The sequence below is a fragment of the Trachypithecus francoisi genome, unplaced genomic scaffold (assembly GCF_009764315.1).
Source record: "Trachypithecus francoisi isolate TF-2019V2 unplaced genomic scaffold, Tfra_2.0 Lachesis_group2, whole genome shotgun sequence".
Lineage (NCBI taxonomy): Eukaryota > Metazoa > Chordata > Mammalia > Primates > Cercopithecidae > Trachypithecus > Trachypithecus francoisi.
The window spans coordinates 116,606,997-116,621,406 of record NW_022681465.1 but is presented as its reverse complement, the minus strand read 5'-3'; the positions used below and the strand labels follow the sequence as shown (position 1 = coordinate 116,621,406).

Below are 14,410 nucleotides of genomic sequence, written 5' to 3'. Positions count from 1 at the left end.
TCTCACTCTTCTCTTTTAGTCATAAACACTTTTGAGAATCTGCTGACATCTGTGACCTTCTCCCAAGAAAAATGCCATAAGCACAAAATTTTTGCCAAGCTTTCAGAGGAGCCCTGGACCCCAGTGGATACCATGTGAATAGCCCCTTTTCTTTTCCTTTTCTTTCTTTTCCTTTCTTCCTTTTTCTTCCTTTCTTTTTCTTCCTTTCTTTTTCTTCCTTCCTTCTCCTTCCCTCCTTCCCTCCCTCCCTCCCTCCCTCCTTCCTTCCTTCCTTCCTTCTTTCCTTCTTTCCTTCCTTCCTTTTTCTTTCTTTTTCTTTCCAGAATCTCACTGTGTCGCCCAGGCTGCAGTGCAGAGGAGCGGTCTCGGCTCTCTGCAACCTCCGCCTGTCAGGTTCAAGCAATTCTGGTACCTCAGCCTCCCGCGTAACCAGGATTACAGGCGTGCACCACTGTGCCTAGCTAATTTTTGTGTTTTTAGTAGAGATGGGGTTTCACTGTGTTGGCCAGGTGAGTCTCGAACTCCTGAGCTCCAGCGATCCACCTGCCTCGTCCTCTCAAAAGTGCTGGGATTACAGGCGTGAGCCTCTGTGCCTGGCCGAAAAGCCCCTCTCTAGACACAGCTCCTAGATGCTTTGTGTTCTCAGGGGAGCGGAGCCTCAGGAGGGTTCTGCTGCCTTTTCTGCCCTTGCTAGGCCTGACTCGTTTGTACACAAATCTTGGGTGTACACAGGGCATCGTCACTCAGCCCCAGCACTGGTTGGTGTTCTTACTTGATGGCAGAAAAAAACGACTTTGTTCCAATGAACTGGGTAATTTCCATCACTTCCTCCACGTGGAACTCAGGAGCTAAATGGAAATGTACAAAGACACAGCTATCATTAAACACATCTCCTAAAGGAGTAGTTCTGTGCTGAGCTTTGAAATAAATTCTTTCACTTAAAACCGTATTTTAAATCGATTCTCCAAAAATATATTCTCTCCTCTTCCCTCAAACTCCCTGTGATTTTCTTAACAGCTTTTATAAATGTGCTTTGAAATTAATTTCATTCGCACTTTTTTTTTTTTTTTTTTTTTTTTTTGAGACGGAGTCTCGCTGTGTCGCCCAGGCTGGAGTGCAGTGGTGCGATCTCGGCTCACTGCAAGCTCCGCCTCCCGGGTTCCTGCCATTCTCCCGCCTCAGCCTCCGAGTAGCTGGGACTACAGGCGCCCGCCACCGCGCCCGGCTAGTTTTTTGTATTTTTAGTAGAGACGGGGTTTCACCGTGTTAGCCAGGAGGGTCTCGATCTCCTGACCTCGTGATCCGCCCGCCTCGGCCTCCCAAAGTGCTGGGATTACAGGCTTGAGCCACCGCGCCCGGCCCTCATTCGCACATTTTTAAGTGTGCTTTGAAGTGAACTTCATTTGCGCATCTAGAGTGGAATGCACAGAGGGGCTCTCTGCGTCACACCCATTCAAGTAGGACTCAACCTGAAGAGTTCCTCACAGCTGGTCACCCAGCCCCTGTTCACAAGAAGGGAATTCCTTTCCCACTGAATCATTTGTACTTTTAACTGCTAGAACGTTCTTTCTTAAATCGAACTGACACTTGGCTCCCGTAACTTCTGCCCATGGCTCCTAGACCTTTCCTCCAGGCAAAACAGCAAGTCTGACCTGCTTTTAATAGCAGAGGCTTTAATATGTTAGTTGGAAAGGTCAGCTCCAAGTCTTCCCTTCTCTGTGTTAAACTCAAAAGTTCATCCAACCCTCTCTCCTGTGAAAAAGCCTCCGCTGCTGAGGAGGCTGAGGCAAGAGGATTGCTTGAGCCCAGGAGTTTGAGGCTGCAGTGAGCATTGACCAGACCACTACAGACTAGGCGACAGAGTGAGACCCATTCTCTAAAAATAAAAATTCCCCAGAGCCTGATCACCTTGGGGACCCACTTGTCAGCTGCACCCCTAAAATATGGGCCCAGAAGTAGACACAGTATTTGAGATACAGCCTGAGCAGGGCACCCTCTAAGGGCCCCCATTAACAAACACACTCTCGGGTGGCCTTAGTCTTGACAGCCATGTCACACTCTGGGTCTAGGCCCATCTCAGTTCCTGAGTTTTGTGATGTTGCAGTCAATCCCAGTTCTGTCATCGTCATAAACATTCTCTCCCAGCTTGACATCTGTGGTCCGATGGCATGAACATGTCTCCTGAACCTTCATCTGCATGGTGATGAGCAGCACCTTCAGGCAGTCATCAGGACACGTCCATGTGGCTGTTGTCTCCCCATCAGCAGGGCAGTTCAGCTCTGCAGCCTCATCACTCGGCCGCAAGGTCACAGAGAAGGAGCTTGATGGATGAGTCACAGAAAGCATGAATGCACTTCAGCGTCATTCTCTGCTCCACTTACTAGTCACATTTCAAGAAAAAGAAACGAGTTTGGCACCCTCCCTGGATCTCAGAGTGCTTTCTTTTATTTTTACTTGAGAGGGGCAGGTGGTGAGCGCCCACCTCCCCCTTGATAGCCACACTTTTGCTATCCTGTGGCCACTTAGAAAACATGTCTAGTTTTGTCCCCGTGTCCGTAGGTCCGATTGAGTAAGGGAGCAGAGCACTTAGTGGCCTTGTTTTGTTTCAGCGTGAATAAAGAAGTGATGTGTTTTGAAGGCTGTGTGACTCTGATTCCGCAAAGGACCGTACAACTAACGCCAGGCAGCTCTCCTGTTGCCTGATGACTACAAAAATGTCTCCATCAGGGCAGAACCTGGCTCACGCTGGGTGTGACTTCAGATGTTGATCACCTTGAGCATCCCTTGCCTTTTTTTCCAGGGCCTAGTCAACACCCATGCATTCATAGTGCCTGCTTTCTGGTTGTCATGTCCTGAAGGATATTCTTATCCTCCATTGAACCAACTTAACAGTGCCAGGCAGGGCAGGCTGTGCTGCAGGGTGTGCACCCTCCAGCTTTGTGTGGCCAATTCTAAGAGTTTGCCCTGACCTGCTCCCATCCCCAGGATTTCCTGGGATCTGGAAGGTACAGATAAAGCTTTGCTAGGTTCACCTGCATCTTTTGGTTGTAATACATTTAAGTGATTTTGTGTCCTTTCTATTAAATCACACCAAAGGACACTTCATATCTTTTTAACCCTCTGTCAGTGATGCTAAAACTTTGATTTTTGATTTTTAAGTGTTTTTTAGAGGCAGGGTTTTGTTCTGTTGCCCATGCTAGTCTCAAGCTCCTGGGCTCAAGCAGTCCTCCCTCCTCAGCCTCCCAAAGTGCTGGGAATATAGATATGAGCCATCACACCAGGCCAGTGATGCTAACATTGGCCACTGGCTAGGGTGATGACAGTCCAGTCCTCCATCCCTCAGTCACATTTTCCTCCCCGTGAAGAGGAAGTTATCCACGTGGGCTTCCTTTGGGGGTGCCTCATCTACATGTCACATGCCATTGGCCTCAGTTGACAATCCTGGCCATGAGCAAGAATTCTTTGAGGGCTTGGGGAAGAGTGATTTCCTTAATTCGTCCTGTTGCCATCATGTGCTGGCAGTTTGCTGTCAGCGAGAGCTCCCGCGTGTCAGCCAGGGCTGTTTGGTGGCCCTGAGGTGAGCCTCAGGCAAAAGGCAGCCCCGTGCCCTATTCTTTCCCTTTATTGGTCAGGCTCAGAGCATGGTGTTGGTTTCACAGCTGCCTCAGGCAGCATCACACCTTATTTCTCTGGCTTTTTCATTCCTCTTTTTGAGACGACTTGCCAAAACTGTAGTCAGGGAAGCTCTTCAAAGCTGAGTCCCGTGTCCTGTTGGCTGACCCCATTACATTTTAAATTTTAATTTTGAAATAAGAAAAGTTGCAAAAATAGTACAAAGAATTCTTCCTCACCCAGATTCTCCAAATGTTATTTCACCACCTGCTATATCCTGTCTACATGCATGTGTATGTACATGCGTTTATACTGATATGCAGTCATTAATTTCCCCACTGATTTTTTACAAGCAACCAGATTTTTTAAAGTCTCTTAACTTCGGCCAGGCGCAGTGGCTCACGTCTGTAATCCCAGCACTTTGGGAGGCTAAGGCAGGCAGATCACAAGGTCAGGAGATGGAGACCATTCTGGCTAACATGGTGAAACCCCATCTCTACTAAAAATAGGAAAAAAAAGTTAGTCAGGCGTGGTGGCAGGTGCCTCTAGTCCCAGCTACTTGGGAGGCTGAGGCAGGAGAATGGTGTGAACCTGGGAGGCAGAGCTTGCAGTGAGCTGAGATCGCACCACTGCACTCCAGCCTGGGCGACAGAGCGAGACTCCGTTTCAAAAAAAAAAAAAGTCTCTTAACTTCATGTATACATGATGTATACACATGTATTTTATAGACGGACACAGGTATAGGTAGCCATGTACATATGTGCCTGCATAATAGCATTTGTAATGAGCTGCCTACATGTGGCTGAAGGCGTTGGTGTTGACTTCAGAGAAACTACTAAGAAGTCAGTGTGGCTTCTGAGAGTCCTGAGGAGTAACTCATGAACCTTTGGACATTTTTCTGGACCACGAGACTTCATAAAGCTCCAAGAATGATACCAACTCTGCTGATGGAGGTGGAGACGAAACAGGGAGAGAGACCAGAGGAATGTGAGAGGATATTAGGGATGCACCTGGGTTTGTGGGATGGATGCCTAACATTTTTTAAAGTTGTTAAAATTGATAGACAAAAATAAAAATCATTACTTGGGCCAGAAGGAAATTCAGTCAGGAAAAGGGGAGAAAAAGAAAATATCATCCTTGCTTTTTGAAGATCAAGTAACAGATCAAGAACAGATCAAGTCTGTTCTTATCAGAAAATATGGTAAATATAGGAAAAATGAAATAAAAGCATAAATAAGCCCTAATATACCAGTAGTTAAAATAAATGTCAATGACCAAAACACACTAATCAAAAAGAGTTAAGGGCCGTGAGCAAAGGGAAAACCTAACAATATATAAAATTACAAAACACACAGCATGTAGTATATGTATAATATATAACTGTGTGTGTGTGTGCGTATGATGGTTCACAAAATACCAAAAAGTGTGGTTTGAAATTTGAATGCACCCCTCTCAGAAATGAACAGGTCAGGTGGGTGAAAAAGCAAAGAACTAGAAGACTGGAACGCCACAGCTCTCTACCTGGGCTCAGAGAGAGCACTAGAGCCAACAGGCAAATTCTTTTCAACACAGGGAACTTACAGGAATACTGCCTGTATCAGTCCACAGAGGAAGTCTCAGTAAATCCCAAAGTCAACATCATAGGATAATGTGATAAAATTCAAAATAAATTGTATAATATCTTACACATCTGGAGACTAACAATACACTAAGCAATCTAGGTGACAGAGGAAATGGTAAGGAAAAATTTGAAATTCCTGTAAGTCTGTGGCCTCAACAAACTCTATGTGCCTAATTTGGTAAGACCCAGCGAAGGCTTAAATACATTTATTAAGATTAAGACAGGTGGGTCTTTCCAGCCAGCGCTGAGCGAATGGCATCTCGGGACAGCTGGCACAAGCACCACAAGACCGGGGGCAAGAGAAAACCTAACCACAAGAGGCAGTATGAGCTGAGGTGCCCTGCTGCCAGTGCCAAGATTGGCCCCTGCCACATCCACACAGTGCATGTGCAGAGAAGTCACAAAACATACTGTGCCCTAAGGCTGGATGTGGGAATTTCTCCTGGGGCTCAGAGTGTTGTAACTGCAAAACAAGCATCGTGGATGTTGTCTACAGTGCGTCCAATAATGAGTTGGTCTGGACCAAGACCCTGGTGAAGAGCTGCATCATACTCACTGACAACACACCGTGGTGGTACGAGCCCTACCATGCACTGCTCCTGGGCCGCAAGAAAGGGGCCAAGCTGATTCCTGAGGAGGAAGAGGTTTTAAACAAAAACTGATCTAAAAACTTCAGAAGAAATATGATGAAAGGAAAAAGAACACCAAAATCAGCTTCTGGAGAAGCAGCTCCAGCAGGGCAATCACCGCGTCAAGGCCAGGACAGTGTGGCCAGGCAGATGGCTACGTGCTAGAGGGCAAGGAGTCAGAGTTCTATCTTAGGAAAATCAAGGCCCGGAAAGGCAAATAAATCCTCATCCTTTCTGTCTCCACCCATGTAATAAACATGTTTATTTTTCTGTTAAAAAACAAAAATTTTTAATGAGTTCAAAGACCAAAAAAAAGATTAAAAAATAAAAAAAGGAAAAACAAAACAGGGTGCAGGGAGAAGGCAGCCATCCGCAAGCCAGGAAAAGAGTCCTCACCAAAGCCCGAACATCCCAGCACCCTGATCTCAGACTTCCAGCCTCCAGACTGTTTAAGAAAATAAGTTTCTGGGTCAGGCACGGTGGCTCACGCCTGTAATCCCAGCACTTTGGGAGGCTGAGGCAGGTGGATCACGAGGTCAGGAGATTGCGACCATCCTGGCTGACACAGTGAAACACTGTCTCTACTAAAAATACAAAAAAATTAAATGGGCGTGGTGGCGGGCACCTGTAGTCCCAGCTACTCGGGAAGCTGTGGCAGGAGAATGGCGGGAACCCGGGAGGCGGAGCTTGCAGTGAGCTGAGATCGCGCCACTGCACTCCAGCCTGGGCAACAGTGCGAGACTCTGTCTCAAAAAAAAAAAAAGAAAAGAAAAGAAGTTTCTGTTGTTTAACCCATGCAGTGTGTGGTATTTTGTTACGGCAGCCTGTGCTGACTAATATATCTTCTTTACTAAGTAATTTATTGGCATCATTAAATTTTACCCCTAAATTTTCCAGTATGTATCTTTAAAAACTAAAGTTAATGCCAAGTCTATATTCAAGTTTCCTAAATTACATGACTTTTTGGAAAGAAAACCAGTTGTACTAAATCCCAGTGCTGCTTTAAATTGTTTGTGTTATCTTATTTAGGTATATTTGAACATAAAATCTAGTATAACCAGTATGTTGAATAAGCAGGGCCTATGTGACATAATTAATATGCAATTTTATTTTACTCCCTGACTCCTTAACAGTTAGTGGGGGAGCAACTGATTGAAAACATTGATAGATCCCATGATCTTTCTGGTCTCTCATAGAAAAGAGAAAACTTAGTCTAAGCAAAAAATTCCATTTCGGTTTAGTTATTAAAATGGCTCATGCTGTGTGATATTCAAACTTGCCAAATTCATTCAGAGATAAATCTTCTACCTTCTCTGCTTGGGATATTCAATATACAGGAAGGCAGGGAAGGTGGCATGGCATATTCCTTCCCTTCCCCATATTTCACTTCTATCCTTCCTCTCTTTTATTACTAGCTTGAATTTTTTTTATCCTATTAGGGTCAAAGCAGGGAGCAGGAGATAAGGGATGGGAAAGTCCCACACTTCACGGGCCCATCACACTATGGATTTGAGCTCCCCCATCTTTGAGCATCTGTTTCCCAGGGCACCACTCCTGATACCAGGTTGGGTGACCGAGTGGGGACCAGTCAGGGACACAGGAGCCACACTAGGTATTTCAACAAAGAATTGAACGTGGGGACTTGGCTAAACAGCTGTTGGAAGATTTAGAGAACCAAAAAGAAAACTGAGGTAACAAATAGCTGAAGGGGCAGCTGCCACCCTCTGGGGGTTAAGGAATAAAGGGAAGAGAGAATCTGGGCTTGTCAGAGCCTGAAAGTTCAGAGAAGGGCCCCACGGAGAGGGAACCAGATCTGGGAGGAGCAGCATGGCCAGGCTGGTGGTAGCCCCTGTGGGAGCGGCGATGAAGCTGTCCTGGAAGAGCAGAATGAAACTGAGTCTGGAACCGGCCGCCACTGTTGGCGTGCAGGGCTGTTGCTGATGTGCCACCATCAGGACAGTGGGCACAATGGGAAGGAGAAGTGCTTTCTTGTCTCCTTCTAGAACCTCCCATTTGCAAGGTCAACAAGGAGTCAGCTGACAGCAGAGAGATGTGTAGCTCAGCTGAGGCTAAGCATAGAAGTGAGGCTTGAAGCTGAGAGACAACAGCTCAGTATCTGGTACGAGGAGACAGAGTCCTTCCTGCCCCTCATTTTGCTCCCATGTCACTTCCTCCTCTTCAGTTTCGGACCCCACCGAGCTCAAAGCAGGGAGAAGGAGAGGAGGGGCACAAAAGGTCATCCACCCAATGGCTCTCTCGTAGGAAAGCATCAGGCTCTCTGGCCTGGCCCGTGTTTACACATGACTTGTTCTCGAATGGAACGCAGTTGGGTGCTCATAGACGCCCCCTCACAGCCTGCCTCCGTGATCTCCCTGGGCAGTTTTTTTGTTTGTTTATTTGTTTGTTTTTGTTTTCTTTTTTTGGAGACGAAGTCTCGCTCTTGTTCCCCAGGTTGGAGTGTGATGGCGCGATCTTGGCTCACTGGAACCTCCTCCACCTCCTGGGTTCAAGTGATTCTCTTGCCTCAGCCTCCCGTGTAACTGGGACTACAGGCACCTGCCACGACGGCCGGCTAATTTTTGTATTTTTAGTAGAGATGGGGTTTCACCATGTTGGCTAGGCTGGTCTCGAATTCCTGACCTCAGGTGATCCACCTGCCTCGGCCTCCCAAAGTGCTGGGATTACAGGTGTGAGCCACCCTGCCTGGCCAACTCCCTGGGCAGTTCTTGAAATCCAGGCAAAGGCACTTCTCGCTTCATCCCAGGGTTTAGGGGCCAGAGCTAAATGAAAAGGTGGGGTTTGAAAATCAGGGAAATTGTGCTGTTAGTGTTAAAGCACTTTTTTCCTTTCTCACTCACTCTCTCTCCCCTTGTCCTGGCATTTTTATGTGCCATTTAATGTTATTCTAAGTACATAAAACCTAAAATATGAGGTTATCATTAAAATGTAAGATGAACATTACTGTTTGTTTTTACATTGTTCATTGCTTGTTTTAAATGCAAATATAAAAGAATTTAATGCCTACACAGAATCACTGAAATTACACAATTTGTCTTGTGTAGCTTATACATGCATAAATATTTCATTCTTACCAGGTCAACTCTGCATAAGGCTAACGCAACCACAGTCATGAGTCATCTAATGGCATTTCAGTCAACCACAGCCCACATATGACAGAGGTCTCATAAGATTATAATACTGTATTTATATTCTACCTTTTCCATGTTTCGAGGCCAGGTGTGGTGGCTCATGCCTGTAATCATAACACTTTGGGAGGCTGAGATGGGAGGATCACTTGAGGCCAAGAGTTCAAGAGCAGCCTGAGTGATAGAGTGAGACTCCATCTCTACAGAAAATGAAACAGTTAGATGGATGTGGTGGCGTGCATCTGTGGCCTCAGCTACTCAGGAGGCTGAGGTGGGAGGATCGCTTAAGGCCAGAAGTTGGAGGCTGCAGTGAGCTGTGGTCATGCCACTGAACTCCAGCCTGGGCAACAGAGTAAAACCCCATCTCAGTAAATAAATATGTTTTGTAGGCCGGGCGCGGTGGCTCAAGCCTGTAATCCCAGCACTTTGGGAGGCCGAGACGGGCGGATCACGAGGTCAGGAGATCGAGACCATCCTGGCTAACACGGTGAAACCCCGTCTCTACTAAAAAATACAAAAAACTAGCCGGGCGAGGTGGCGAGCGCCTGTAGTCCCAGCTACTCCGGAGGCTGAGGCAGGAGAATGGTGTAAACCCGGGAGGCAGAGCTTGCCGTGAGCTGAGATCCGGCCACTGCACTCCAGCCCGGGCTAGAGCAAGACTCCGTCTCAAAAAAATAAATAAATAAATAAATAAATAAATATGTTTTGTTTAGATACACAATTACTTAGTATTGTGTTACCATTGCGTACAGTATTCAGTACAGCAACTTGCTATCCAGGTTTGTGGCCCAGGGGCAATAGACTTTGCGATACAGCCTAGGTGCTTAGTGGGCTGTACCATCTGGGTTTGTGTGAGTACACTCTGTGAAGTTCTCACAATGACAACATCGCCTAACACATTTCTCAGAAGGTGTCTCCAGTGTTAAGCAAGGTATGACTGTCACTTTGACCCACACACATTCTACCTCCTCTCCCCACCTGCAGCGTACTGATGCATGTGGAAGGCTGACAGGGAAAGGAAGGCTAAACAGATGTTGGAAGACTTACAGAACCAAAAAGGAAACTGAGGTAACAAATAGCTGAAGGGGCAGCCATCTTCCCCTTTCCTTTTCAGTCACTGTGTTTTGACTCTGTGAATGACTGATACAGGGAAGCAGCCCTAGTAAGAAAGGCTATGATTGGGAAGAAACCTGGACAGACGAATAACAAGTTCCAAAATTGAATCAGTAATAAAACACCTACCAACCAGAAAAATCCCTGGACCAGACAGATTCACAGCCAAATTCTACCAGACATATAGAAGAACTTGTACTAATCCTGCTGAAACTATTCCAAAAAATCAAGGCCAAGGGAGGAACTCCTCCCTAACTCATTCTATGAAGCCAGCATCATTCTGATACCAAAACCTGGCAGAGACGCAACAACAACAAAAAAAGAAAACTTCAAGCCAATGTCCCTGATGAACATAGATGCAAAAATTCTCAACAAAATACTTGCAAACCAAATCTAGCAGCATATCAAAAAGCTAATCCACCTCAATCAAATAGACTTTATCCCTGGGATGCAGGGTTGGTTCAACATACGCAACTCAATAAATGTAATTTATCACATATACAGAACTAAAAAGAAAAGCCACACGATCATCTCGAGAGATGCAGAAAAGGCTTCTGGTAAAATTCAACATCCCTTCATGTATAAAACCCTTAACAAACTAGGCATCCAAGGAATATACCTCAATAAGAGCCAAATATGATAAGCCCACAGCCAACATCATATCAAATGGGCAAAAGCTGGAACTATTCTCCTTGAAAACTGGTACAAGACAAGGATGCCCTCTCTCACCAGTCCTTTTCAAAATAGTATTGGAAGCCCGAGCCAGAGCAATCAGGCAAGAGAAAGAAAGAAAAAGCATCCAAATAAGAAAAGAGGAAATCAGATGATCTCTTTTCTCAGAAGATGATTCTATACCTAGAAAACCTCTTATTCTGTGCCCAAAGGCTCCTGGATCTGATAAACAACTTCAGCAAAATTTCGGGATACAAAATCAATGTACAAAAATCAATAGCATTTCTATACACCAATAACATCCAAGCTGAGGGCAAAATCGAGAATACAATCTCATTCACATAGCCACAAAAAGAATAAAATACCTAAGAGTACAGCTAACCAGGGAGGTGAAAGATCTTTACAATGATAATCACAAACCACTGCTCAAAGTCAGAGATGACACAAAACATTACAGGTTCACGGATAGAAGAATCAGTATCGTTAACATGGCCATAGTATCCAAAGCAATTTACAGATTCAGTGCTGTTCCTATCAAACTACCAATGACATTTTTCATAGAATTGGGAAAAACTATTCCAAAATTCATATGCAACCAAAAAAGACCCCAAATAGCCAAAGCAATCCTAAGCAAAAAGAACAAAGCTAGAGGTGGCACACCACCTAACTTCAAACTATACTGCAGGGCTACAGTAACCAAAATGGCATGGTACTGCTACAGAAACAGACATACAGGCCAATGGAACAGGTTAGAGAACCCAGAAATACAACCATCTGATCTTCGACAAAGCTGACAATAACAAGCAATGGGAAAAGGATCCCCTGTTCAATAAATGGCACTGGGATAGCTGGCTAGCCATATGCAGAAGATTAAAACCAGATCCCTTTCTTATGTCATATACAAAAATCAACTCAAGATGGATTAAAGACTTAAATGTAAAACCTAAAACTATAAAAACCCTAAAAGAAAATCTAGGATATACCATTCTGGACATTGGCTGTGGCAAATATTTTATGACAAAGACTCCAAAAGCAATTGCAACGAAGATTGACCAGCAGGATCTAATTAAAGAACTTCTGCACAGCAAAAGAAACTATCAATAGGGTAAGCAGAAAACAAGCAGAATGGAGGAAAATATATGCATCTGACAAAGGTCTAATATCCAGATTCTATAAGGGACTTAAACAAATTAACAAGGAAAACACAAATAGCCCCATTAATAAATGGGCAAAGAATACGAACAGACACTTCTCAAAAGAAGACATACAGATGGCCAACAACTATATGAAAAAATGCTCAACATCACTATTAGAGAAATGCAAAGCAAAACCACAGTGAGATACCATCTCACACAAGTCAGGATGGCTATTATCAAAAATAACAGATCCTGGGGAGGGTGCAGAGAAAAGCGAATGCTTATACACCATGGGTGGAAATGTAAAGTAGTTCAGCCACTGTGCAAATCAGTTGGATATTTCTCAACTAAGAGTTGAAGTGCCATTTGACCCAGCAATCCCTTTACTGGTTATATACCCAAAGGAAAATAAATCATTCTGCCATAAAGATACATGCATGCATATGTTCATCCCAGCACTATTCACAATAGCAAAGACATGGAATCAATATAGGTGCCCATTAATGGCAGATTGGATAAATAAAATGTGGTACACCATGGAATACAACACAGCCGTAAAAAAGAACTAAATCATGCCCTTTGCAGCAACATGGATGCAGCTGGAGGCCATTATCCTAAGTGAATGAATGCAGGAACAGAAAACCAAATACCACACGTTCTCTTTTTTTTTTTTTTTTTTTTTTTTTTTTTTGAGATGGAGTCTCACTTTGTCGCCCAGCCTGGCGTGCAGTGGTGCAATCTCGGCTCACTACAACCTCCACCTCCCGGGTTCAAGCAATTCTCCTGCCTCGGTCTCCTAAGTAGCTGGGATTACAGGCGCCTGCCACTACACCCAACTAATTTTTTGTATTTTTAGTAGAGATGGAGTTTCGCCATGTTGGCCAGGCTGGTCTTGAACTCCTGACCTTGTGATTTGCCCATCTCAGCCTCCCGAAGTGCTGGGATTACAGGCATGAGCCACCACGCCCGGCCAACATGTTCTCATAAGTGGGAGTGAACCGCTGACACCAAGAAGGGAACAGTAGACACTGGGGCCTACTTGAGGGTAGAGGGTGGGAGAAGAGTGAAAATAAATTAAAAAAAAAAAAAAACAGGTACTGTGTTTAATACCTGAGTGATGAAATAAAGTGCACACCAAACCCCACGACATACTATTTATCTATGCAGCAAACCCACACTATACCCCTGAACCTAAAATAAAAGTTGGGAAAGTGGGGGGGGGGGGCGGGGGGGGGCTATGATCAGGTCACGTGGCCATTGGTGGTTTTCAGGACACCGTTGCCTTCTCTCTGTCTGAAGCAAGTTCTGGTTAGAACAGGGAGCCTGGCCCTGGGGCTGTCAGTGCCCCGCTGACTCAGTGTCCAGTAATGTGCCTACCTGGAACCTGCCTGAGTCTGGGCGGCCCGAAACAGTCGCCCCACCAGCACCTTGTGTACAGGGGCATCCTGAGCCCTAAGTGTGAATAGGGCAAGCAAGGAGTCGCGTGGACACGCAGCGCAAATGTGTTTCCTCACAAGCATACTCCGTAGTCCCAGTGGACTTAGCAAACACAAATTCAAAGATCAGATTACTAAGAACTTGCAGATGGAGACATGCCCCGGGCCCACACACCTTCCCCAGGTTGCAGCCCTGCAGGGGCTCTGCTCAGCCCGGGGATTCTGCAGCCCTGCAGGGGCTCCTCCCCGGCCCCGGTCAGTGCTTCTTCGCACACAAGTGGCCCACCAGAAACACTCACCACATTCGCCACAGCTCCCCGCAGCACCTCAGCTCCCCGCAGCACCTCCTGCCGACGTTCACGGCAACCGCTCACTCTTGCTTGGAGGTTTTCTGTCCTGTGAGCCTAAAACTTTGCCACACATATGCCCAGGCGTCCAGCCTGTTCGCCAAGGTGCCTGCCTCACTTGTGCTGAATGAGCACGCACGGGCACCCCTGGCCATTTCCCACAAGGACATGGGCACCTCTGCTCCCTGACAGCCTGTGGCACATTCCAGTCGTCTGCAGGCCCCCTGGGAAAAGCGACAGGCCCAGCCATAACGCACGGGAAGGAATCAGTTGAGGCAATGGCTCCCGAACTTGGCTGGGCTCAGAACCACTGGGGCACCTAACAGACTCGGATTCCCTGGCCCTGCCCAAGCCCTCTGAGTCAGAAGTCTGGGCAGGGGCCTAGGGGACGTGCGCCTTAAGCCAGCTCCCCGGGGAGGCCAGCACTGCTTCACGACCATTCTGCCCAGCCAGGCTGTTGGCTCTGGGGAGGGCAGTAGCCCAAGCCCAGTCCCACAGGCTCCCACCCACACGGGGCAGCCAGTGAGAGACGTGGGAGGCTTGGGCATCGCCTGCACCGGTGGCCCGATTTTCCCAGCATCGCCTGCACCGGTGGCCCGATTTTCCCAGCCTGTCTTGTGGGATGGTGTCTTCTTTTCCTATTGCTGCGGTTGCAAATTACCACCGACTTAGTGGCTCAAAGCAGCACGGTTCTGTGG

General features: G+C 46.3%; 1 protein-coding gene and 1 pseudogene across 1 annotated transcript in view; both read left to right on the top strand.

Annotated features, from left to right (window-relative positions):
• MAPK9 (mitogen-activated protein kinase 9) overlaps positions 1–2,560 on the top strand; it is a 62,864-nt gene extending 60,304 nt beyond the window's left edge. The window contains exon 12 of the mRNA XM_033180266.1: positions 2,146–2,560. Coding sequence (XP_033036157.1) covers positions 2,146–2,150 — 5 coding nt within the window. The 3' untranslated portion in view covers positions 2,151–2,560. The remainder of the gene's footprint in view (positions 1–2,145) is intronic.
• A 1,912-nt stretch (positions 2,561–4,472) lies between these two features.
• On the top strand, positions 4,473–6,331 carry LOC117065430 (annotated as a pseudogene).
• Positions 6,332–14,410: the final 8,079 nt, after the last annotated feature.